General features: G+C 44.1%; 1 protein-coding gene across 2 annotated transcripts in view; it reads left to right on the forward strand.

The window, feature by feature from the left end:
- The window catches only part of LOC119441456 (4'-phosphopantetheine phosphatase-like), a 131,227-nt gene that overhangs the window by 81,960 nt on the left and 22,660 nt on the right, over positions 1-26,607 (forward strand). For both annotated transcript variants that reach the window (XM_037706073.2, XM_037706072.2), the window contains exons 5-13: positions 29-121; positions 1,050-1,242; positions 2,454-2,638; positions 5,029-5,110; positions 9,517-9,611; positions 13,968-14,123; positions 15,868-15,980; positions 16,696-16,783; positions 22,186-22,390. In XM_037706073.2, the coding sequence (XP_037562001.1) occupies positions 29-121; positions 1,050-1,242; positions 2,454-2,638; positions 5,029-5,110; positions 9,517-9,611; positions 13,968-14,123; positions 15,868-15,980; positions 16,696-16,783; positions 22,186-22,390 (1,210 nt within the window). The remainder of the gene's footprint in view (positions 1-28; positions 122-1,049; positions 1,243-2,453; positions 2,639-5,028; positions 5,111-9,516; positions 9,612-13,967; positions 14,124-15,867; positions 15,981-16,695; positions 16,784-22,185; positions 22,391-26,607) is intronic.

Consider the following 26,607-nt stretch of genomic DNA (forward strand, 5'->3'; position numbering starts at 1 on the left):
ACGGCGGCGTCCCGTTCCCCCTGCTCAGGTCGAGTCCGACGACAAGTACGAGCGCATTGGCGGGTCGGCGACCGGCGGTGGCACCTTCTGGGGTCTCGGATCGCTCATGACCAAGGCCAAGGTGAGCAAAACCAACCGGCTTTTATCGGCAGAGATATCGGAATATTACACGAGGTAAGGTTCGTCGTTTTGTGGGCAATGTCAGTTGCAGTGAGTTAACACACGCTTACTAATTAAACTTGCGTACGGGTCACGCCGCCCTAAGACACATGCGAAGTTCGCTCGATAACCGCTGGCACTTGCACTCACAACAACGCTGGCGTGACGTGGAGTGCCGGCAGAGGGAAGCGCGCGTTTCATGCGAACATTTCATGTTGCTGCTCCCTCTACCATGCCACTGTACCGCGCCTCGGAAACTCAGCAGATCGCGGCTGGTGCTGTCGCACGCGGTGTCCCTTTTTGGGCATGTCTTATAGCTAGCGCATGCTGTTTTAAAGCTTCGAGTGTCGTCTTCCTTCCCATGAAGCCTACTTGCCGTATGCGAACGAAGCGATGCGAACGGGTCCCGATAACACTATCGCATTCTACTCTTAAAGGCGAAGCTTAAGCGTCCTCCAATTTTTTAATGTAGTTTAAAGCACAGTATGGTGTACTCTGGATTCATTTTTTATGGGTTCTCTGCGCAGACCATGCAATGAGCTTGTCTGGTCACAGCAGTCTTTCGTGATGGACTGCAAGTAAAACATTATTATATAACGCAACAATGACAGTTGTGGTGCAATTTTTTTAACACTCTCGTTTTACTTCCCCCTCTCCCTCCCAAAAAAGAAAGAAAAAAGAAAAAGGGCCCGATATGTATGCATCGTAGTATTTGTTGTAATGTGTTCTCATATATTTTTAGGCAGTATGAAGTAATGTGCTTTCCACATATTGCTGTAAATCACTAATTGACAAAACTAGCCAACTTACTGGCTACCTTAGAATGGCTTCATTATATTCTGCTGTATATGTTGCCATCAACATGCTGTGCCCTTTCTCTCTGTCGACAGAGCTTCGACGAGCTTCTGGAACTGGCTGAGCAAGGTGACCACCGCACAGTGGACATGCTTGTCAAAGACATCTACGGTGGCAACTATGAAGCGGTGGGCCTAACGAGTGACCTCATTGCCTGCTCATTTGGCAAGACAGTCCGCCACACGGCCACTGGCAACGCCACTGGCAAGGATGATGACGACATCACGCGTATGTGTCACATGCCTGCATTTTCTTGCAGAATTACATACCACGTTGTCAATCGTTGCTTCTGATGAGGACATGACAATAAACGGAAACATTTAAGTTAAAGCTGTATTCATAAATTACGCTTCTTCAATAGCAAAACTGTCACTTTTACCGCTAGAGCAGGCTTGGAATACGAGAAAAGACTCGAAAAATGAAAGACTGGGGGCGACACCACTCTAATGTTCCCACGCCAGCTTGCTGTGATGTCATGGATTTTGACAGCGTCTACTGGTGTCTGGTTGATCATCTATCCGTCAAGAATGACATTACATTCTAAAGGAACTAAACAACCCAATCAACCTAGCATAATATATATATTCTCTTTTATAGTTTTTCCGCTATTAACGAAATACATATAGGGTATAGTCACAGTAACATTTGATGGTACGCTCGTGAAGCATTGGTACACTCGGAAAATTTGTGAAGCATATATTCAAACACTTAAAGTCGCACACAGTAGTAGTGACAATGACAGCGGCAAAAATGGTCAGGCACCCGTGGACATGATGGAATATGGCAGCGCACTTCGAAACAAGGATGTAGCACAGAATGAACAACCACGAGCGCTGTGGTTGTTGGTTGTTGGTAAAAAGGTTTTTATGTATCTGAACGCGGCAATGTCAAATAGTGTGCTTCACTCGCTTTCTTTCTTTCTTTCTCCTTTTGTCTTTTTTTTTCGTTTTCCTTTCTTTTTTGTGCAGTGTGAATGCTTATGAGGTATCAAGTTTCGTGCAGCATGATGGCTTGTTAGCTCGTATGAGTGTTAAAAAATCTGTGTCGTTCTCTTCTCTGAAGCACCCCACCCATGCTTTGGAAAGCGTATTTATGTATGTTTATCCAGCAATAAACCGACACTTGCAGTTATAGCGCTTGTGGTTGTTCATGACGGCCGATAAAGCTACTATCCTTCTTTGTATAGCTGTCTACACATTTGATATCGCAATCGATGGTTCGCCTTTCGGGTGAAACTGCGACTTTTCTTGGAGGTGGCCGCGGAAGGAAAATCGTTCAAAATTTCACCCCGCATAATGAACGCACCCCCCAACTTTGCGCATATTTTTCTGGAAAAAAAAGTGCGTTCATTATGCGAGCAAATGCAGTATAGCTGGGTTGGTGCGGAGATGTTGTGCCTTCGGCGTTCATTGCTAATTAATGGTGATGTGGTGCTGCAGGGGAGTTCAGCGAGAGTGACATTGCGCGCAGCCTGCTTTTCATGATCAGCAATGACATCGGCCAGATTGCCAGCCTGTACGCTCTCATGCACGGCCTGGACCGGGCCTACTTTGGTGGCTACTTCTTGCGTGGACACCCGCTCAGCATGCACACCATCTCCTTTGCCATCAATTACTGGAGCAAGGTGCGCTTTGGAAAACGGGAGTTCCGTTTGTTTTTTTTTCGGGTTTTTCACCCTTACAATTGCGTTTCTCATCATCTTGTGATCTGCGCTTCGAGGCTACCAATACAACCTTTTTTTTTTGTGCACCAGGCGCTCAAGGTAGCCATATCACTTGCAATATTACTACGCTGCGACCTACTAGTAGTAGTAGTAGTAGTAGTAGTAGCAGCACAGTCGAACACACTAACAACAGTATTCAAGTGCAATTGTTATTGTTATTGTGATAATTGTTATCACCGCGTTGTACGAAAAAGACACAGGGTACGAACACCGAAACATTTTAATTAGACAGAAAAAAAATTACAGTCAAACCCACTTGTAGCATTACCAGTTTTAAAAACACTCGAATGTAACCATGAGCATTCGCAGTGAACTTCTTTGTGTGTTCTATGGTAAAATAAACCGCTTACTGCAATGTTCCTATTCCTTCGTAATTGGCTATAACAATTAAATCTGGCTACTGGGTGTCTGCACCATAAAAAAGAAGAAATGCGAAGCTGTGAAAAGAAAATTAAAAAAAATCACTGCCCCTTCCACTCCGTGAAGATGGTCGAACAGCGAAGCTGTGTTAGTTACACAGAGCGTTACATCATGCAAGTCAAACTTCGTTACAAGTTTATATTGTAAATCATTTGTTTCACCATTATTTCACCTCATTTTTGCTTTTGCGTGCTTCGTGTGGTGACCATGCTTTAGGAGTGCTTTTTTGCAGTTCTCTCAGTGTGTTTATTTTTGTCACGTGAGGTTTCTCTCTGTGTTTTGCCGGGCATTTATTTCGCGTGCAAGTTGCGCCGCCACTTTTTTTGCGCGCCTGTAATGAGAGCAAGCAACGAGCCCGTTCACGAGCCAATTCTCGCTGACGCTCACGGTAGGCAGCCTCAGGAGTACGCACATCTCGTGGTCTTCCCATAGTTGTAACTGGGATAGAATGTGCGGAACCACTAATCCAAAGCGCTGTGTACACAACTGTAGCAGCATTTCCCCGCGTTCGGCGCGAATGCGGGGAACGCGATAAAATCGTCACCGCGCGCCGTATGCTGTATGTGCGAGTGAAAGCGTGCGACGGTGAGTCGGCAATCGCGGCTTGCGCACGCAAGGGCGGGAAGCAGGAAGGAAGCACGTAGTATTCCATTCACGCACAAAGCTCCGGATGGAGGTGGAGGGGCTGCGCTTTATGAGGCCGCGCGCTCTCGCCGAACCAAAAGTATCTGGGGGTAGGGTGAGCAGGTGGAGGGACCGCGCTTTACTGCGGCCACGCGCTCCTGCCGGGCCAGGAGGCTCCGGGGAGAGGGTGGAGGGGCGTTCTGCGCCGCGCCGCCCGTGCGGCTGCATCTTGAAAGCCATCTACGGCGGGGGCAGAGTCTGCCCTCCCTGTATTTTCGTGGCTAAGACTGTGCTGTTGCGAGTGCCGGCATGAAGCTATGTTCGCTCGCTGCTGCTGCTGAGCTGACTCAATCCATTGTTGTTGACAACGAGTTTCCGCGGTCATTGAGTGAGATGCGTTCATGTTTGCTTGTGCGTGCGTGACACCGTGCTTGTTAATTTAGTTAGTGTGCCTATGTTTACAAGTATGTACGGCCGGTAAAACAACTATCCTTACTTTGTCCACTAATTTGCTATCGCTATCGATGCTTCGCCTTTTGGGCAAAACTGCGACTTCTTTTTTTTCTCGAGGATTTAGCTGTTGTTTCTTTTTCTTTTGGCGCAGGCACCCAGTAGTCAGGTTTAATTGTTAACCAATAATGCGGAATGGGAACATTGCAGTCAGAGTTTATTTTCCATACAACACACACTAAACTTCACGTGCCCGTGCAGCTCATTGTTATATCATATATATTGTTAAAACTTGGTATTGTTATAAGTGTGTTCGACATGTAGTAGTAGTATATTAGCGGCACCAGGGCCTCCATTGCACCCTCAGTTGTGCCTAATCAGTCACCCACTCCTATTCATAGGTTATTGCGCCACACACTTATATCCTTCTTTGTATCGACTTGCCACGTCTACTTGGGCCGACCACGTTTCATCCTTTTACAGCAAAACTCTTTGACCCTTTTGCTGACGTAGTGTAAGCAGGCTTTTCCGCACATCAGCGATGCAAAGCAATGTAGCCTATTGGCAGGGGCCTGTTTTCTTTCTTTCTTTTTTTTTCTTTTCCGCGTTGCGCCGCTGATATGATAAGCGCTTGTCCAGATAGCGTAGCTCAGTTGCATTTCTCTTGAGGAAGGGGATTGAGGGCAGGGGAGTAAAGTGAGCCGCAGTGCACTTGAGCTCTCCTGGGCTTGTGATAATGTTATGGCAGTGCTAGCTCCTTTGTGGGGCCCTTCATTTCTTCGTTTCTCTGTGCACAGGGCAAAGTTCGAGCGTCATTTCTGCGGCACGAAGGCTACCTGGGTGCAATCGGTGCTTTTCTCAAAGGGGCCAGCGAATACGGTAGGTTAGACTGCCCTTGAATACTATCATTCAATCCTGCAAAGTGATAAGGTATATAGGCCTGTTAAATGTGCAGTAAGCCTCGTAGATGTACAGGACACTAAACTGATGCATGTAGTGCCGCTTTTTGGACTGCATTTAAGGTTTATATCGCCAGCAATTCACCTCATAGCTTTATCAAAGCTTTCTTTCCGACAATAATAGCTGAATGGAATGCCCTGCCTCAGGACCTTTTCCAAGCAGATAATCTCCTCAATTTCAAACATTGTTTGTCCTTTTACTTATTCAAATATAAATTCTTGTCATTTTCTTGTCTTTCTTGTCATGTCTTTCACGGAGGCTTCTAGTTTTTTTGTATGAAACCCAGCCTACTGTTGTGAGTGTTGGTCGGTAAAGCTGTTGTATTTGCAGCCTGTATCGACATAGCCGCTAGATGATTGTGTTATGATGGTTGTTGGTTTCTAATTGATTCAACTAGGTTTGTACGTATAAAGTTTGTACTTGTGGCTGTGTACACTTGTTAAGTTGTATTGCCTGCATTCACTGTGTAACGGCCTTACAGCTTACAGTATTAATAAATAAATGAATAATAAATAAAAAATAGGGCAGATCGACCCATTAAAGGATACTAAAGTTTTTTCACATATGCTACTTCTTACACTGCCTTAGGTATGTGTTGCCTGTCACTAGCACTATAGCAGCAGCAATGGTGCAATAGCTGTGCTTAGTTTGTTTTATATTATTTTCCAAGATGCAAGGAAGCATAAACTAAGATAGGTCATTGTAGAAATATATTGATTTATATTGTAGATTCATTGAAATTTAATTTTTTGCTAAGATTTCTATGTTTTATTCTTTTTCTTGTGTCAGCCTATTAAGTACATTTCACGAGGCTGTCTGGCAGTAATTAAAAAACGAATTTTTTTTTTCATGATATTTTGGTAAGACACAATATAAAATTTTGATGCTGGAGGAATGTACTATCATATTGCCAGTTATGAAGTCGTTCATACCATACAATTATCACTGTGTGAGAGCGGAGGTGTTATTCGAGGATAATAAACACTGTAGATTCTTTTTAAATAAATATTAATGTAATTATTAAAATTATGTAATACTCTCCAGTAAAGTATTCCAAAACTTTGCATTTGTTACTACACGAGAAGGAAAATGACACAAAATATGAAGAAAGGGGTTGAGGCATACAGTGGGAGTGCTGAATAACAAATGAGAATATGCAGTAATGGCAGCTGCTTCAACGAGATTGTGACAGTGATACAGGTATGATACTTGACGGTGAATGAGGCCTGTATCTTTCTCATCATTTTCAGCACTTCCACTTTGTTTGCATACTACCCAGTATACCTCAAGCTTTAGTGAACTGACTTCTCTTTGGAATATTAATGTCGCTTGATGACAGTAAACAAAGTTTTCTAGCACTTCAAAGACAAGTGTAAGAATGCAGGTGTTTTAAAGCGCCTATGAAAGCTTGAGCTTGGGATTTCAATCTAAATTACATGGGAAAAGAGAAATCAATCTTCTCGGAAACCACTGCACTGATTTTTATAAAGTTTGTTGCATTTAAAAGAAAAAAAGTTAAAACATATTAACTGTAGGAAGTGGATTTCAATTTATGCCATTAATATTTTTTAGAAAAATGCTTGAAAATTGTGAAATGTCAATGAGCTCAAGTTAAATTAAGTTTAGAACTCTGAAAGTCAGCTGAGCAATAAATGGGGCTAGTTGGTTCACATTAATTTTGAGAACGCGTCGTACTTAAAGCACAACACAACACGAATACAGAGACAGACACACAGATTTACTCGACAGAGCACGAACACTGCAAAAATGACAATATCACCGTTCTTCCTGTAAACTACACCTAATAATACGTATAAAGCGGACAATTCCAATTGTATACAGTGTCGAGCATTGCACTTCATTTATTCACAGTACAGGAGGCTACATTGTGTTTCACACCTTTGCGAAAAAGCCAGCTTATAGTAACTCCAACTTCGAAGAACGCAGGAGAGGCTGAACCTTTTTTACAGTAGCATGAACAACTTGGTCTTGTTTAACGAGAAGGATTATGTTAATAAAACTACATCTAGGATAAAATGGAATAAGTACAGCAGACGTGCAACTGAATTAGGATCTCGTAAGGACTGCTTTAAACACGCCTTTTTTTCTGTGAGCATCGAGGGAAGGGAACCAACTCCCTTACTGTGTTGTACTGTGTACCGCATTCCAGAGCTAATTTTTTGCAACTGCAATATGTATTGATTGTGCTTATGTTTGTTCCAACACACACCACTGCCAAATGTATGTAGCATTTTTCTTATAACCAGTGAACACATCGTATTATCCATGTCCCGCTCCCTTGTTCCTGTAAGGATCGATAATATTGTGAATAAAAAAAAATTATATATTATACACTGCTCCTAAATATACCAGTAATATGTGAGTCCGTAAGCATTGTAACAGTTTCGTGTAAGCTATAAATTCATAAATCACATTTGTCAGTTTGAAATGCTCTACCAGATGCAGTTTAAAACTGCAATATATCTGTTTTTGGTGCAGAGTTATGTATTTTTAAACTTCGTGCTTCAATTTTTGTTTTTAACTTGCCAATTTTCGGCAATTTTTGTAAACAAATTGAGGTCCAAAATCAAAATTCTGCTTCCTGTAGTTGCTAAGATATAACTTTCTCTCTCAAATGCAACAAATTTCATTCATATTGACCAAGCAGTTGTCTCGTGTAGGCATTTCTGCATGTTGCGTGTATTTGAATAGCGAAATCACAGTTGGCTCCGAGCTAAAGCTTCCTCTTAAGGGTGAGATGCAAAAACGCCCGTGTCCCGTGAATTGGGGGCATGTTAAAGATCCCCTGGTGGTCAAAATTAATCCGGAGTCCCTCATTACAGCATACCTCATAATCAAATTGTGGTTTTAGCACTTAAAATCCCAGAATCCATCCTCTTAATTAAGGGCCTTATTTTTTGGAAAGCAGTAATAATCTCGTTACTAGAACCAACGAAACCATTGGCAATTCTCCGTAAAGTTCTGTTAAAGTATTTTCATTAAATTTTCGTTAACAGATTTTCAACTTTTAGTGGGATGCTGCTCGCAGCTGAGAATGATAGTAATTGAGCACAATGAAATTAATGAGGCCTTTGCTTGATTCAGATGTATTGACTCTGAGACTTGCAATACTTCGCAAGACATCTCTGCCAAACTGCACAAACCTTGAAGGCCATAAAGCTGCAAGGTGATGGCAGCATCACACATCTTGATTTGACTTCTTTAGAACAAAAAAATGTTTAGTCAGGTTACACGAGTGGTGGTAAAAGAGTACCCAAATGTATTTTGTAGATGGAAATGTGATTCCTTGCTATAATTGAGGCAAGTGCAATGTTTCGTAGTTTTGGCATACGCCTGCTTCATTAGATGAAAATGGACCTTTTACAGGTGTGCCTTCTGTTCGTGTGTGTCCGTGACGCTGTTACTATTGGGGGTAGTCAGCTCAACCAGCACCACACTTCGAGCTGTAAGACCACACGTGCTGTGCGTGTGTTCGCAAACAAAAGCAAGAGCGACCACTGCCGTAGAACATGTTACTGAGCATTCAGGAATTAGGATGTTAATATTTCCTGCAGCTATTGTTGTTCGTGCTCTTAGAAAAACGAAGTGGGTGTGGTAGGATGTGTGAATGCTGTGAACATGGGCTGGTGACATCACGCACAATAAACGAGAAGCAAGTCACAAGAGCACATATACGCACACACACAAAACATGACAGCACATGAACCTACTCGCACGCTCACCGCAACTAAAAGAACGCAGGGTGTTGGACCCGTTGAGCTAGATTGCAGCCAGTAGAGACGCTTTTCCAATGTGGAAAAGGTCCGTTGCGAGGCACTGAGGCAAGCAAGTACACAGTATCTTGGCACTTGCGCCGTTCACGTACTGTATGCATTTTCACTAACCATTTCACTCCATCAGACTACTGTAGACAGCTTCACTGTTTACGTTTGAACATCAAAGCGCTTGCTTTGTGGACTGTTGCAAGCAGGTTGAGTAGGTAGTTCCCGCACCCTAGCTAGTACTTTTGAGAAGATGCTCATGCACACTTGCAACAGTCCAACATGGATTATGCCAGTGTGCCCATAGCTGTCATTGAAAAGGTCTATATCCACTTGTTCATGAAGTACTAGCACTAGTGTAAGGCATCATTTTACTTTGTTATGCTCAACTTTTCTTATGAGTGTGTTTTTCTTTGTTTACTTAAGGCTACAACTTCTTTAACAAAATTAATATATTATGTTGTATTCTATCAGCAGAGATCTTTTAGTTTGAAGCATAGATTTTAAGGCATTCATGTTAATTGCCTGTTCCTGTTATTGCAGGCACAGAGAACTGCTCATGGAACGAGAACTATGCTGGCAGCTCAGGCCTGCAGAGTCCTATCCCTGCCCAGCTGTCTCAGCATAATAGTACAATGGTAAGTCCTCTTGAAGATAAATCACAAAGTATCTAACTACAGCTTTGTGGTGTTCGTTATCTAGCCTTTAAACAGCAAGCAGCTATAAAATGTGCCACGCATTGGCTAGTGGCATTTGCTCTCTGGCTTGTGTCAGAAAACCAGCTACGTCTTTCTTACCACCATAGACCGTTAAATAGTGTACTGATGAAATCTCCTCCTTTATTATTCTGGGATGCCATATCTGCATTTGTGCGATATGATCACACAAACAAACAAAAAAACTGGATTTCTAATGTCTCGTGTGACTCGTTGTTATTTGTAGTAATCACAACCAAGGACTTGAGATTGTGGAAGGGACCTAAAAGAATATTCATTCAGTGGATGACCCAGAAGCTGCTCACCAATCCCACTTAGGTTCTCCTCGCTCCCTTAGTGCAATGTTAATGTTGCACAATATCAAGTCACTTTGCATGTTATGTGCATGAGGATGTTCACTCGTGAAATGTTGTTTCTTGGCTCATTTTTCATACCTTGGACATCAGCTAGACAAGGCTGCTAGTAGCATTTGCAAGGAATTGCTGTTTCGAATCTTTCTTTCTACTTTCATGTTGTAGATCAACAGTGTGTAGAACAGTAGTACAGTCGAACCTCGATATAATGAAGTTGTACTTGTAGGAAAAAGCTTCATTATATCGCGAATTTTGTTAATTTGAGGTTTCATTAATGCAATGGAACTAAGGTCAGGAAATGAAGATAGTTCGTTACATTGCGAATTTCGTTAAATTGAGGTTCGTTATATTGAGGTTTGACTGTATCACAAAGGCTGTACAATTTAGAACACATCCCTTATTAAGCATGCATGGTTAACTGGGGGGAGGATACACAGGTTGTGTAAAATGCAGAGAGATATTTCACTCAGGAAGGCGTCTTGCCTTCATCAAGGTTTGACAGTTACCCTTCACATGTTTTTAACTGCGTGCATTGAATGATGAACACCTGCATCCACAAAAAAACCTTATAAACATATACACTCTGATGACTCTGGGGTGACGAGTTGTTTTTTGCGCTTAAGGCAAGCATGAAGGTACACCTCTCACCAACAGTGGTGGCTCTCCATCAGGCAGTGCTATATATACTTGCATAAAATGTGCCATAATTAACAAGCCTGGGCACATCCAAGCATGTCTAGAGTCAATAATAGCTATAACATTTAACAAATGTTTTCTTGTATTTGTGAGATTTAGTGCAGGGCAATATGAAGACTGGAAGATAAGGCTAGAAGCTTAAGACCGAAAAGAGCTCACATTATGGTATAGCAGAACTCTTGTCACTTACTACTCGTTGCTGAGCTAGTTTGTTCGTACTTGCTGTGGAGTAATAGGTCATAAAACAACGTGAAGTAAGACCAGGATAGGAAAAAAACGTTTAGGCTTGCACTTCAGCCAGCACTACGCCCTTGTCGTGGCAATAAGTCGGGTACCATGCTTGGCACGTCGTAATAGTATGTGTTTTTAGCTGAGAAGGCTCTGTAGACGACCGAGAAGGACAAATACGCTCTTTCGCACTGGTATTGCACCATACGTCTTATTACACCATAAGAGCTCTTGTCATTGACAGAACGTCTGCGATCATAGCTTTGTGTCTGTAACAGTTAAAAAGGTTTTTCTAAGGCATATTTTCTTCTAGCTTTATAAGGACCAGCTATTCGCTTAATAAGTAAGGTGCTACATTTTTTTTCAAGGCTCTATATGGGAAGCAAGCTGGTCATCAGGTCCTTGTTGTTGTTTACAATAGAATGAAACATATTGTTGCAGTGTGCAGTTGGAAAATTTTGTGTGCTTATGTTTCACATAACTGAGAGCAAAAGGCTGGGAAAATTTATTCACTGTAATGGTCATGCAGAAATGTGCTGTCTGCTGAGTTTATTACGACCATGCCATGCAGCCATTCACACACGACGAGGACATTTCAGTGACAGATCAGCAGCAGTTATGTTGCATGCCTTTCCACCAACATCATCTTCTTCTATATGCTTGCAGTGATCATTTCCAGGGGACACATACGTGTACCACATTCCTTTACTTCACGTTATTAGCTGTACCAATCGTATTCATGCGCATTCCCCTGTATTTCAAGGCATGGTAACTTCTCTCTCGTTTCATGGATAACTTCCAGCAGTCTGTAATTGAACTGGTTTCTTACAGACAAGAGCCCTCTGCGAAGCAACTTGCCATGTTTGCATATCACGGTAGTTCTCACCCACAACCACACCACACTCGCCTACACACAATGCATATTACACAGTACACGGATAAAGATGCGTGGGATTGAGTGAGGTGCTTCAAGTGACATTTACTTCAGCAAGAGGAGCTGCAATGTTGCGTTATGTTTAATGAAGCATTGTGCAGCACTTAAGATTTGGGAATGCCTATCGTGCCATGGAAGCCACAAGAACAGGTGGCTCAGGAAGAAGTTGTGGAGCGAAAGATGACGACAGCACAGGGTAATGTCATTGTAGAGCGCATATGAATGATGAAGGTGGTTGCCTGTCAGATGGCCCAGTGAGCGAGAGTTGCTGAAGTGTTTCAGCATACATCAGCGCTGATCAGCCGGTAAAGATGACTCTTCATTGCTCCAGAAGCCAGTCATCACAAAGCGAGAGAAATATTTTCTCAAATATTTTTCTTTCTCATTTCAAATGTGTAAGTAGAACCTTGTCGATACAATCCCAATACTTACGATTTCCTGACAGCAACGTTCCCTATCGAAAAAACAAAAAATAACCCAGTACAGCTGTGCTTCTATTCCTTTACTGGTTCATACGTTCCCGTAAAACACTATGTTTCGGCATCAACTTTTAATACATCACCAAACTGCGATTGTATGATACATTTTCCAGCCGTTAGATCCCGTGTAAACAAGAAAAGGCACGAGATGATGTGGTGTCATGTTGCCTGTGGCGATGTTGCCTCCTTTCCGAGTCGTGTCGGGGAGGACAGTTGCGATGTTGTCCTTGTTTTACTGAAGATGATGACTGGCGGCCATCTTGCATCCGTCTGTGTCCAATTGGGAAGACACTGGCACACACTCAGTCTCCCATTCCTGTAATAGCAAATCTCCTCCTAGGTCATCGCACGCTGCATTCACAGCTATTGCCACCGACTCTATTATGACATGCATCTTCACCTATCTGCTTCACAGAGCATGGGGCATAGTGCCATTGGAAGTGTATTGCGGACTTTTAATAGGCGGTAATCTAAATGCGCCACTGTTCCTTGCTGCAGGTGGCATAGTAAGCATAATGCTTCGCTCTGGTGGCATCAGAGGCCATTGTATTCTGGCATCGACCACCAAGCTTGATTTCGTTTCGTTTTCCTATCACCATTTCAATAATAGACACATGCAATAGGAAAACAACACAGCACATCTCGGGTCGCTCAGGCCCCACGAGATCGACGTGCATCTAGTGCCGCAACAATTCGCACCGAGTGGGCACGTCAAAACCTCCCGCTAACATGCACCACTCGAAGAAGCTGCTGACCCAGGCTGAAGCTGAGGAGTGCAAACGTAAGCGTGCCGAAGCCGCAAGAAGAACAATGCATGTCTCTGGCTGCTGGGGTCTCGCCAGCTCTGCGCGCATCAGCATCTCGTGCTTCAACGATTCACACAACGCTTCGCTTTGCATAGATGTCAACCACAGTTGAATCTGTCAAATTTTTTAGTGGCTTCGGATTGTATGTTTTCCCGTTTAATACGTTTTTTTGTCGTGTTTTTTTTTTTTTTTTCTCTTCCCCATAGCGTATTTACGAGGTTTTACTGCACTCGAAGAAAACTGCCTGGGCCACATAGTGCAATTCATTCATTGCACCTTGTTTGTATGAACTGGCAGGCATGGTGGGAAGAGAGCACTTTTTAATGCCACATATGAGAAACTTGCTTACTAATTCATTGACAAGTTCTGCTGCTACTTCTTTCTGAGGTCTTACACTGCCACTTTTCTTGCTTTTAAAGCCCACTTTTAAAGGAAACACCCGGCTGGTAATAATGTCAATATAACTGAACCACCTCTACATTATTCGGATTTAAAAAAAAAAACGACTGATAGTAAGCATTAGGCCCAACATCTATACATTAAAAAATAACATACATGCCTTCATTACATAATTTGGCTGTAATTGGTCATCAAATATTACCTGAGTGTTAACTTCAAGGGACCACACTGTACACTGGGCAAGTAGGCAGTAGTAAATCACTTTTCCATATATGCCAAAGGGGACACAAATCTCTGCTGATAGAAGTGACACGTGTTTATACATGCCCCCAATCCCTGTCCCATGTGCAGTCTTCAGAGATAAATGTTACTTGCTTGCACAGATTGACCAGCTGGAGATGGACCGGTTTGAATGGCAGCTGGTGTACTGTCCACTGCTGGAAGATCCAGCGCGTTACCTGGCTGACACGGTGGACTTGACACAGGATGCCGAGGCCCGCAGCTACTGGCTCCAATGTTTCCAGGAGGCCATTGACAAGGTGGGAACACTGCTTTAGTTTATGCCGTTTTATTGCTGCAGCACCGAGTCTCAGGTTTTATTCCTGGTCATGCATTCCAATAAAGGGCGGTATCCAAAACACTCGATTGTGTAACGTCCTTTGGGTGCATGCTATAAAAACCCCGTGTAATCAAAAATTAATATGGAGCTCTACACTACGGTGCTCTTTATAGGCCATTGTGCACCTTTTGGCGAGCTAAATCACATTCTTTTTATTTTATTTTTTTGCCTCACCGTTGCCTAAGGCTAAGGAAAGAAAGTAATGAAACGTGGAGCTGCCCTCATTACAGCATGGATTTCCTTGAAGATGTACCAAAAAGAACCTTGAAAGTTTGTTCATCTTAGAGATGTTAGAGATGTGGAATAAGTAAACAACTTCTAACTGTTCAGCCTAGAATATTATTATTTATACTCTGAGCTCAGTTGTTGTGCCAGAAAAGACGACTCTTCAAGAGGTCTGTGTTAACACTTCATGTTACGGATGGTACAAGGATCAGTACCCACACCTCCACCAAAACTATTACGGATGATGTATGTTTATTTCCAAATGAAGGCTAGCATAGGTGATAGACCAGACGATAGACACTGAGGTCTGGCACTCGACTGCTAAGACCTGAAGAAACGCAATGCTCACACTGTTCACATCATTTGAGCCAAACTGTAGCACGACTTACATGTAGCTCTATACAAAAAGAGAGAGAAATAAAGAAAAAGAATGCAAGAAGTTATTATTTATCTGAAATAAATTAGACTTCTTGTTGTGAATGCTTAGCCGGCTTATACTATTACCTATTAATACTATTAATAATACTATTAATAGCTTATACTATTAACACATACTAAATCTAGCGTGATTTTGCTCTAAAGCACTAATCCACTTCCCCCCTCCCGCTTTTTTCCCAATATCTCATGCCTTTGCTGCAACATTAATTTACTTGAGCTTATGAACTCTGTCTTCTGTGGCTTCAAGTTGAAGTCTTACATATTTATCATTTGAGCCTAGATACCCTGTGACCTGTCCAAAATGATGCTTTCGCATTTGCAGACAACATTCTCTGGTGTGGTTATGTATCAATTAATAAATAAATACTGTAAAGGACAAGGCACGGTGACCACTTTGTAGACTAACCAACCAGATAACTGTCAATGCTGCCTGATGGCCAGTAACTGGCAGCAAGTTTCAGAAGGCACTTTTGTGACACCTGCATGCAGCAGGCCTGCTCCATTTCGCTTAAGCACTCCCTCTGCTTTAGTGCTTTGTGGTAGCCTGTGCGAATAGAAAAATAATAATAATATTGAGAAAGGACCTGATGTGCTCTTTGAAAGCTGTGAAGCCCTGTTTTCAAGTTGTGGCCAGGATACTGGGCACCGTCGCCCCCAGTCCTGCAGACGTATACTCCATGTCACCAATTCCATGCAGTGCAGTTAAGGCTAGTGCTCACATTAGCCGATCAGTGTTGAGAACAGCATGTGTGCTTCAGAGAAGGGAGGAAGGCTTGCCCATTGTGCACCGCTAATCTTTCCGTGACAATTCGATTTCGTCGGCATCATACAAAGGGCAATCAGAAGCAGACAATGCAGTAGCCATTCATCTGGTTCTCTTTTCTGGTTGGCTGGCATGAACGGTAGCTCTTGCCGTCTGTCGTGAAGGTGACGAGGTAGCCGAGTATAGTGGACGAATGTGGGAGGCAACTGTAATACGTACGCTCCGTGCTTCTGTGCAGTTCGTGGAGGTGGCAGTCCGCAGCCAGCCCCACAAGACGGATGCACCACTACGTGCCAGCCAGTTCCGGCAGAAATACCTGTGCCGCCTGCAAAACCTGCAGGACCACCCTTTGTGAGTTGACCCAACTTCACTCTTGTCATTCTGCCCCCTCCCTTGGCCAGAAGAGAGCAGCGAATGTGCTGAGGACATTATTACAATGTCTGACTGTCCTTTCCTTTATGTAGACATCTGAGTATGTTTCGAGAACCTTGCAACATAACATCCACATAGGGATGCAGCCTTAATTCTGTATTTGCACAAATATAAGGCAAGAGAGCAATTTCTGCAACTTAGATTTTTTTTTTATAATATGACAATAACCAACACAAATGATGTATAACCTGATGGTAGTTGAACATTAGATTAAAACTGAATATTTCAGCATAGTATGTCGTGCAGTGCGCTAGCAATGTGTGCCTGCATTGGTGCTCATCGCACCAGTTGATAACACTTCCTTATATGCTGAAGCACTATTACGGGACTGTGGTTTGATGTCCCGAAGGGTCAGATGCATGCATATTATTGGGCATTTTCAGCATTGGGAAGCTTGCCTTTACTTTATTGCAGTTGGGTGTACTAGGAAACATAGTCGCTGGAGCCAGTCATATAACAAATTGGCCTAAAAATTCAGTGAGGAAACCAGTCAGTGGGACTTAGTGCCAAATTGTGCATAGCTAATAATACAATGAACAGAGAGTCAGTACAGCCTTAGCTTGCTGTGGCAAGTGATTATGGCACTGATGACTAAGGAAACCTTCTCATCCTTTTTTTTTTCTCTCTTACACAGTGCCTATGGCTCGCTAACGGTGCGGAGTCTGCTGGACATGAGAGAACACTGCCTGCTTGAGTTTGACTTTCCAGATCCATACTTCCAGGTATGTTGCATTCTGGTCTACTTCCACAAAAAGATTTCTTTGCAAAACTGAAGGGTGGCTGATGCAATTGTCAATTTTCGCTGTCTTATGTTGAAGGCCAGTGTAACCTTGCATGTGACCTGATGCAAGTGCCTAACAATAAGGCTCGTGGAGTGGAGCACATCCACACCTTATTCTAGTATGCTAACCATATGACAAAGAAAGTTACTGGTAGTTTATTTCTCATGTTTGCTTCACATCGCATTTACGTACCTTCCAGTTTGTCCGACATAGGACAAAGCACATGACAGCACTAAATTGTACACAACGGCTATGGTTCAATCCACTGCCAAAAACACACGAAATAAAGAAGTTGGCTGTGGTGTTAAACATGTTTTGCAGGCAACTGAGTGTGCCGTAAAGCATTGTGGACGACTTTCCGCTGTTGTCTGGTTTGTCTTATGTCGGACAAACTGGAAGGTACATGAATGTGAGATTGGGGGAATGAAAGAAATCGGCTAGCCCTCTTTTCCACATGGTGACGCATTCCACAAAAAAGTCAAGTCGTCGAAGCTTCCATGGTTTGTCCTCCTCAGACCCCAAAGAATCCTAGTGACACAATACCTTTTAACGTCACTTATTATTGTCAATCGCTCTCACACGAACCTGAAAAAGTACTCGCTTGATCAGATGGCACTGGCACATCCACGGGTGCCTCGCCACCTTCATGTATGTGGACAGAGAGGCCATCTCTCCAGTTTGTTCAGATGAAAGTGTCTTTGGTTTGCCTAAGTGCATAGAAACAGTTATGCAGAAACATGTTATGCCTAAATGCATAACATGACGTTTCCTCGCATTCACTTTTCATTCTGGTTTGCCACGTCTTCTAGTTGTAGAATTTGTTATATACCACACATTCATTTTTCATTGTCACTGATGGTGCAGTGGTATGTCTCGCATGAAGCATCAATATTTCTCGAACACCAGTGGCAACAAAATGATTGTGTGCTTGACATATAGGGTTGCCTGCATCTAGTTTTATGTTACAGAAGAATATTTTAGCTTATAACTTCTGGTTTAATATTAAAAAGGAGGAATGCTGTTGCTATGAGTGTGGACACGGTGTCTGAGGAGGTTATGCATGCATGGCATGTTCAGACTTTGCATATCAGCCCCTTGTTGGAAAACTATTAAGATCCACGGTGCTACAGCACAACAGAAAACAGGAGAGAAAGTAGGGGCAATGCGAGCACTGTCTTTCAACTGTAAGTTTCTGTGAACTGCATTGCAATTATGTGCACTGTATAATACAATTTAGAAAATTTGCAGGCCATAGTATAGTGGCATGCAGCTGGCACAAGACAGGGGTAATTGGAGGTCGCAGTGGACCTGCAGTGGACAAAAATTTCGATTAGGATGATGATGAATGCAAATGTACTGAGTGTTTCATAAATAGAAGCACCAGGTATAGTTCACTCGTCCGGCTGAACTGCTAGCTCGTTTGCACTGCAATTTTGCTCGGAGGTACCTTTTCTGTGGGTTTTGTTAATACAGTCAATCCCGTCATTACAACCTCAGTTATTTAGACTTCTTAATTTTAATGCATTGCAAAGTCCTGGCGAGAAACCATATATTGCTATGGAAGGAAAACTCGTTTAGTTCGAAAGTGAAAGTATGTCGCTTCGGTTAATTAAACATTCACCAGCACGTCATTGTGCGCATAGCAGTCACTGAAAGCTTCAAAGCACAAGATACAGTAAAAGCTCGATGATACGAATCTCACGGGGTCACGAAAAATATTCGTATTAGCCGAAATTCGTATCATCGAAACACAATTAAAACTACTGTCGAATCTCGATAATTCGAACTCGAAGGGGCCCGAAAATTTGTTCGAATTAAAAGGACGTATTTTTGAAGTATTCGTGCACCATAGCACGATACACGAACGGTGCGAGTCGTGAAATATTGCGGCGCGCAAGCGCATAGCAAGCGCGGGCCACGAAACTGCCCACGCCGGCTAACGGTCGCTTCCCGATAACGACAGAAAACAAAGCTTCCGGGAGCGAGCGGGCGGCGCCGGCACACGGGTATGCGCGGAGACCGTCGAAGGTGAGGGAGGAGGGCGGCAGGGAAGCGGATATGGCCGCGTCAACTCCGCCGCTTCGGTGGCTCCCCTCGCCCTCCCTCTCAGCTCCCTCGTAGCTCTCTCACCTTCGACTCCGTGCGCACATCTCCGTGCGCGCCCGCCGCCGTGGTGGCGCCAGCTTATTTTAGTCGCCCCCTGAAGTTTCGTTTTCTGCCATTATCGGGAAGCGAGCGTTTGCGGGCGTGGCAGTTTCGTTGGCCCGACTGTGCCTCCGCCGCTGCTTCCCTCTGCGCTGCTTCCGCAGCGTGCAAGGTCAACATGTGACTAGAAAATAGCGGAGAAGGGTTCACTGCCATTTTATCCGCGTGGCTGAGACGAGACGTCGGCACTAGTGTGTGCTAGAATACGGTTGTCTAGAACACTCTAGTCGGCACGTACACGCTTGTTCCGGCGCGATGCAGAAACGGCGACCTTGCAATTTGAGAGAGGGGGAAATTTCCGCCGCGGGTTCGGGTTCTTTCCCCCCCGTTCCATCGCGCGCGGCATTGAGGGGTCTCTCCTGAGCTTTTGCTCTATGGCGGTGTCGGAGCAATGCCGGTCGGAGGCGCCGCCGCGTTATTTGGCGCGCTGCTAAGAGCATTGTCGGTACGCGGTATGTTCGAAGTAAGCGTGTTCGAATTAACGAGATTCGACTGTAGCTAAATTAAAGAGTCAGAGGTGAACTCACTCAGGCACATGTACGTAAAAAGCATTTATTTCTTGAAGCGCCACCGCTTCAAACTCTTCGCGCCCAGTCGCGGAGTCCGCGCTGTCCGGCGCCGCGCCTCCGCACCAAAAGAGAAGGAGAGAAAGCGCGTGACTGCGCCCTGTTCTCTTTCGCGGCCATCGGTGGGGCGGCGTTTATTCGTATCAACCGACGCAGGCTGAAAATCGATTCGTAACAACCGTTCTCTAGCACGTTGCAAAGTAATGGGGCTCGGCCGGGACCACAGAAAAATTCGTATCATCCGGAAATTTGTATTAGCCGTGATCGTATCATCGAGATTTTACTGTATTCAATAGATGGCACTATTGCTGCCTTAGGCAATGGCAGTGATGGCAGAAACTTAACTTGTCCTGCGGTGATGACGTCTTGCACTGCGTCCTGGGTGATGTCTCTTTTGAGGTTTTTGTCAGCATCGGCGACAGTGTTAAATGGCTGTGGGCCACTGACCGACGGTGACATGTGTAGCTATTGTGACACTGTATTAAAAAAATCATTTCAATAAAATAAAATAGTTTGAAACTTGTTCATTTTGCCGCCGTTTGTTAAACAATTAGACCTGTCCGATAATTTGACCAAATGTTACAGTCCCACCAGGGTAGTATTAATGGAAATCGACTGTACCATATTTGCAGGCATTAGTGTTACCCCCTGTTTCATCCACAATAAATCCTAAGTGTGCATCTTCTGAGGCAGAAATGGAAATTATAGGTGCATTATGTGTATTTTTCTTGCATGCCATTGATGAATGTGTTTAACACGCAAAGTTACTTTCTGCACACTTTCTAACACATGCTTTGCACTTTATTCGTGCTAGTACTTCAGTAACGATCACTGCCCCCATGTCCTGGTCATTGCCAGGAAATGAACCGTTTTTTTTTAACTTGGTATATATATTATTCCGAAGTGAAATATGTTCTGATATATTGGTTTCATGCCAGTATTACCAGTATTATAATTATACTTTATTATATTATAGTCGAGTTCTTGCGCTAGCATAATGAATGAAGCAGACTGGAGGAAGTACAGACACACACAGGACACTGGACAAGATATTTGATTATGTCTCAAGCCAGTCAGCAGACTTCCGTTAATTCGAGTGCAGTTGATTTTTCAGTTAATTTGATGCCGGCTTAAGGTCCCGGCCCGCACCCATGCATTTATATAGGACCAAACTTTCATTATTTTGATTCTGAAATTAATCTTTGGAGGATATCACATGCCTGACCCCTCTGGTGACTGCAGTGATGACTGCAATAGCGGCAGTGTTTTTGTTTTGGTGGCACTTAGGGTACAGTGAATGTGTCGGAAACATATCATCTCCCATCAAAAACAGCTATTTTTGTCTTGGTCCAGGAAGATTTTAAAGCGAAAATAGTAGCTCACAATTAATTATATTACATTAATAATCTGATTCTAACATGCTCCTTTTTTTTCCCAGGAAAATTTGCCTTAAAATTGCTTAGTAAATTACGTTTTAGGCTAGCAGCAGAGTCTTGTCACATGCTCTTGGCGTTTCGGAGAATTGCATGCATCGCAGGATGAACTAGTGAAGTGTGGGCCACGATCTAGTTTGTGATTATACTGCAGAGTCGTTTGATAAATGCAGAATATCCAACGTGATACACAATGTACAAAGAACAACATGTTGTGGTTCTTCACAGATTGCGACAAATTGCTGTCTCAAGTGACGACAATGAACATTAGGTACATAAATTTATATTCTGCGACTAGTTTCGTCTTTTTCTTATTGCCAGAATCATAAGCATACTTTTCTTGCTGATAATTGGGTGACGTTCAATTTCTATTTTGCTTAGGGCCTCTAACGTCATTTTTACATCAGTTTTCTGCTTTAAATCCACAAAAAGTGGGCGCACGTTCGATTCAGCATCGTGTTAGAATCAGCGCAAGTACTGCCAAATTAATCAGCGGTGTGTTCTGGTGTTTTTCCCGCCTCTTATTTCATTCAACCATCTCCTTGGTCCCGTTAGCGCTGAATTAACAGAAGTCGACTGTATTACTAGAAGGAAATCTGACTCTGCAGTCATTCGACCACATGGATTTTTTCATGATTTCGCAGGGCTTTGTTTACAAACCACACTGCAGCTTCTTTCGGTGTTCGTATTTGCGGTTCAATTGCTTTTGCGTGCTAGCTTCACAACATTTCCTTAGAGCTTTAAATTCACAATTAATTTCATTGCATAAATAAACATACACTTTTGAGTATGCATGTCCCTTAATCTAGATAATTAAGAATTTAGGAGCAAGTCCCACCATGGACCAGGTGGTGGTGGCGTCAGTGCTGGGGATTAGTATTATGTCAACCAGGCAGGTAATTCGGTCAAAGTTTCTAGCTTCCAATCTAGACCGTGCTTGGTAAGTAACACTGACCATGACGTGATTAATTTTTTATTACTACTAACAAGATCTAACTTAGATACTTTGCCATAGAAACTACAGCACCAGAGTCCCCTCTATTATCGTTAGGATGAAGCTCTATGCCCAACTCGTCAATGATTGGATCTTGCGTGAATGATCACAGTTTGATGCGCACTCTCTTTCTCGGGAATGCAGCAAAAGCGACTGGAGAACGAGGCGGCGCTGAGGTTACTGCCATCGCGGCTGTCGCAGCTGGATGCCATGGGCTGGCGTGAGCGGCAGGAAGCCCTCGTCACGGGCCTGCTGGCGGGCAATGTCTTCGACTGGGGGGCCAAGGAGGTGGCCCGCCTGCTCAACAGTGGCGACTTTGGCTTCTCCGAGGCACGGAGTCATCTCCAAGGTAGGGTCGCCATTTCTGACCGTGCAGTCGTTGCAGGCGTGTCAGGCTTTCTGGATGAGAAAGTTGTCGAGTGCCGCGCCCGTATGTCACAAAAATGGTCCTCAGAGTGATGGTCTGGAACATTAACACGCTGTAGGCCAGTTCAACCAGGGTCTTATTGTACACTGTACAGGAATTAATTTCTGATAGTGTTTTGCAGGGATAACGGTGGCCAATTTTGGAAGATTTGTAATCGCTTATTTTCAAGTGTGAATCAAGCACATTGCTGACCTGTGATCGTTATAACATGTAATGCATATATTCAAATGTACATATAATGACATAATATACGTAAGTTGTTTAATGACATACAGTAAAACCTCGATAATTCGAACTCGGTTAATTCGAAATTTCGGTTAATTCGAAGAATTTGAGCGGTCCCGTCATTCTCAATGCAAATTGAACCGGATAATTTGAATGGCCCGCGTGGCTCTATTCGGATAATTCGAAGTTTCCGGCTGGTAGCAATGTGCGGCGGTTAGGTTAGGGCGCTCCGTACAGTCGCCAACCGATTTTCCTAGCTCGTGGGGACTGAAAAATAGTCCGAAAAATTCATTAGGCAAAGAAAATTATTAGTGCGGCTTAAAAAAAAAAACAACTCTAATAATGCCCTGCCTCATACTACGCTTGGAGGGGATCGACTTCCTTGCGCAGCAGTACAGTCGACACGAACGTCACCGCGTTGGCGATCTCCGCCAACGGAGTTCGCCATGGAGATCCAAGAAACAAGCTTCGCACCGCTTAGCTCTAACGAAGGCACAGGAGGTAGCGCCGATCACTGAGACATGGGTCTCCGAGACACCTGCGCAATGTACACGCCGCGTTCAAAGTAGCAACCGAAACTTTAGAGGAAAAAAAAAAAAAAAAAAAAAAAACTCGCTGAGTTAACAAGCGTGGAGTCAGCGCGCACGAGCGCGGCCGCCGCAGCAGCGAGCGAAGGTTCGTGCGAATGCACAGCGCATAGGTCAGGGCCGTCTGGAGATCGCTTTCAAGATACGGTGCGCGCGAGAACCCGCTCCGGCGGCGCTAAGCGGCGCTAAGTACGCAGTTTTTAGAAGAGTAGAAGTCGCCCCCCCCCCAACGGCCTTTCGCGCGAGGGAGCAAGTCGCGTTTACGCTCCGCCGTGTGTTCGCTCTCCATGAAAGCTGTCACTCGCACATACGGCGGGCGCGCGGCAATAAAAAAAAAAAAAAACATCCCACAATAAATGGTGAAAAGGATAGTGCAGTGCGCATATACTAGAAAGGAAAAAGACAAAGTGCAGTACTCTGGAGCGTTTTATCAGCCAAGTAAGAGCGGCCATGGCCTCCGAGACATGAGGATGGCCTGAGCTCTCTGTTGATAGCGCGCGCCTTCCAATCTTGGAGGCTATACAGCGAGCCACTGGAATCCAAGCCAGTGCAAAATCCAACATGGCGGCCTTCAAGATTAGGGTTGCCAGATTGGGCTATTAATAGCCAAATTGGGCTACTTTTTACGCGGCTTGGCGTCGAAAATTCTGAGTTGGCTACATGGCTATATTTGGGCTATTTTTGTATTAAGGACTTCCGGGTGCCGGGGACCACGCCAACGCACTGACAAAATTTGGGAACGCTGGTTTATGAAAACCCAAAGCTCATTGCTGCGAAAAAGTTATGTAGGCAATCTCGAAGGCGGTGTTTTTAGGCAATGTCGGCGCTGAGTGGATCGCTTGCGTGCTTACACGTCTTTCCAGCCTAAGCTGTCTTTTTTGTTTTGGTTTTGGCGCCACCTGCTGCTGGTTCACGCGTGGTTCAGTAAGAGAACCGTTCTCAAAACTAAGCATGGGAAAGTGGGTGAAATACAGCCATGCATATAAGAAGGAATCGGAGAAGGACCCCTCTTTCAATGGTAAATTTTACGTTATGCGCATATTTGGTTTTAAAAGCGTATGGTGGTGCGTTGTTTCGTAATGGAGTAAGAAACTTAGCAAATTTCTTACTCTATTACAAAATTTCCGAAATTCATTTTGCACTCGAAGCCAACTATTGCATCTGCAAAGGATAAAACCATTTAAAGTATTGCAGTTGAGAATGAGGATGTTTTAAGGTAGGGTGAAGGTCTTGCGTGATGGTCCCACATGATCACGAACTTCGGCACAGGCACGAGCGCACTGTCGCACTTCGTATTTGCGGTGGACGCACTTTGTACTCGCTCGTCGTCTGCCGTTATCTCAAGATCGGTAGCCACGGCACGGTGCGCGTGGAGGACCGCTGCCGTTCCGTCCCCTTTTGCCCTTCTAGTCTTTGGAAACACACAGATATTGCCGGCCCGCCGGCTTTACTAAAGAAAGGATAATCGAATGCGCTATAGGATATTTATTGCGTTTCCTTTTTGCAGAAGCAAGAACGCATGTGCGCCATTTTCAGTTAGTGTGACGTAGTTCCGGTAACGGAGGGTGCGCAAGCCTGGTCGAGCCGAGTGTGTTCTCGTAGAACGGGTTATCAGAGTGCGCGGGATCGTTTCCTTTACTGTTGTCTGCCCCGGCGAGCTGACCGCCCGTAAATTGAGTATTTTTGGAACGTGAGGATGCTTTCACTAGGTTTAACAAAAGTGGTTGTCTATGATAAAATAACAGGTAACTGAGCAAGAGGTATTTCCTTTTATTGCGATAGCAATTATATGGGCACTCCAAGCGCATTTCTACCGTGGTCGTGGTCGTCGCTGTGAGGTTGCGTCTAAAGTCCAAATACGGTAACATCGTCGCCGCGCGCGTACGTGTTCCCTAGTGGAATTGCATTTCTTTATTTTTTTCAAGTCACACTGAAGGTAAAGTACACAGCCCCCCTCGGAAATTTGGCAGCACACGCATTCGTGCCTGCATTCACAGACACTCGCGCACACGTTTTCAGATTGCACGAATCCTGCCCGGGAATCCCTGTTTAAAAATTGCACAGTTCAACGCTTCGATACTTATATCCCCTGGGTTATTGCCAGCGCCGTAATCCAGGTGGCAATTAAAACTGTAAACTTTATTCACCTCTTCTGCTACGGGCCAGCAGGTCGTTCCGTTTTTGCACTCAAAGGCGAATTGCAGTCACAACTGTCCCTTCTTCGCACGAGGAAAATGCGAGAAGGTTTCAAGTTTTCTCCGGAGTCCATTGTGCCTCTAAACGGCAGTATTTGCTAACTCAGCGTCAAGCTGCTTTCGAATAAAAATATAAAATTGAGAGAGAAAAAAGAGAGAGCGGGATAGAAATAACATGCTTATTTTATGAATGAAGCTTAGGAAAGTATCACTATTCTAAAATGCATTGAGCTCGGGCCGCCTCTTGGGCACTCGATCGTGACCAGCCGAAGCTGATCCTAGAGGTAGGAGCTGGCAGTATTTTGCCCAACACTTATAGAAAAATGCCTCGAGTAAGGCGAGGCGTGAACTAAAGTTAGCTCACAACGTGGCTCAGTAAATACTGATAACGCCATGAATCAATCGGAAACGAAATGCTTCGGCTTGTTGTAACCATAAGTGGTGTCCAAATCCACATCTCAGTGGCAGCTCTCACTAAAATTCTTTACGCAGATCTTGAGGCCACTGTTGTGCTGGTTGCATGTGGCGGAAGTAATTTTGGAGCCGGAAATACGCGGTGAACCATCGATAAGACACCTGCAGAACATCATCAAACTTTTGGCTATGTTTTTGGCTACTTTTCGGTCACAAAAAATTTGGGTCTGGCTATCTTTGGGCTACATTTTGAGATCATTTGGCTATTTTTTGCTGGGGCCATCTGGCAACCCTATTCAAGATTGGGTTAGAGCACGGTGGAAGAATATTTAGGTGCTGACACTGCGCGCGAGCGAGCGTCCAGATTATGTTCGGCCGCGCGCGGGCGCACCGAGTAGCTCTGCTGCGAGCAGATAGATGGCGCCGCAGCCAGCGGTCCCAGCTTAGCAGCGCCGGTGGCTTGGCATTCCTCTGCCTCCGCTAAATTTTCGTTCATAGTGGAGTGAGTAAAGCTCAAAGCGCGAAAAAAAAATCGTTATTTCACATTAAAGTGATAAGTCTACCAGGCTTCGCTAACATGAAGGTTCCTTGTGCATGGCGTGGATGACGTGAACACGAATCAATCGGGCAGCACTCAAAGCCCACTGAAGTTACCCTCGCGCGCACAATTCGTTTCGTCCGGTCTAGCCGTTCATCCAAGCATAAAAAATGAGTGTTA

This window comes from Dermacentor silvarum, chromosome 2 (assembly GCF_013339745.2).
Source record: "Dermacentor silvarum isolate Dsil-2018 chromosome 2, BIME_Dsil_1.4, whole genome shotgun sequence".
Taxonomy (NCBI): Eukaryota; Metazoa; Arthropoda; class Arachnida; order Ixodida; family Ixodidae; genus Dermacentor; species Dermacentor silvarum.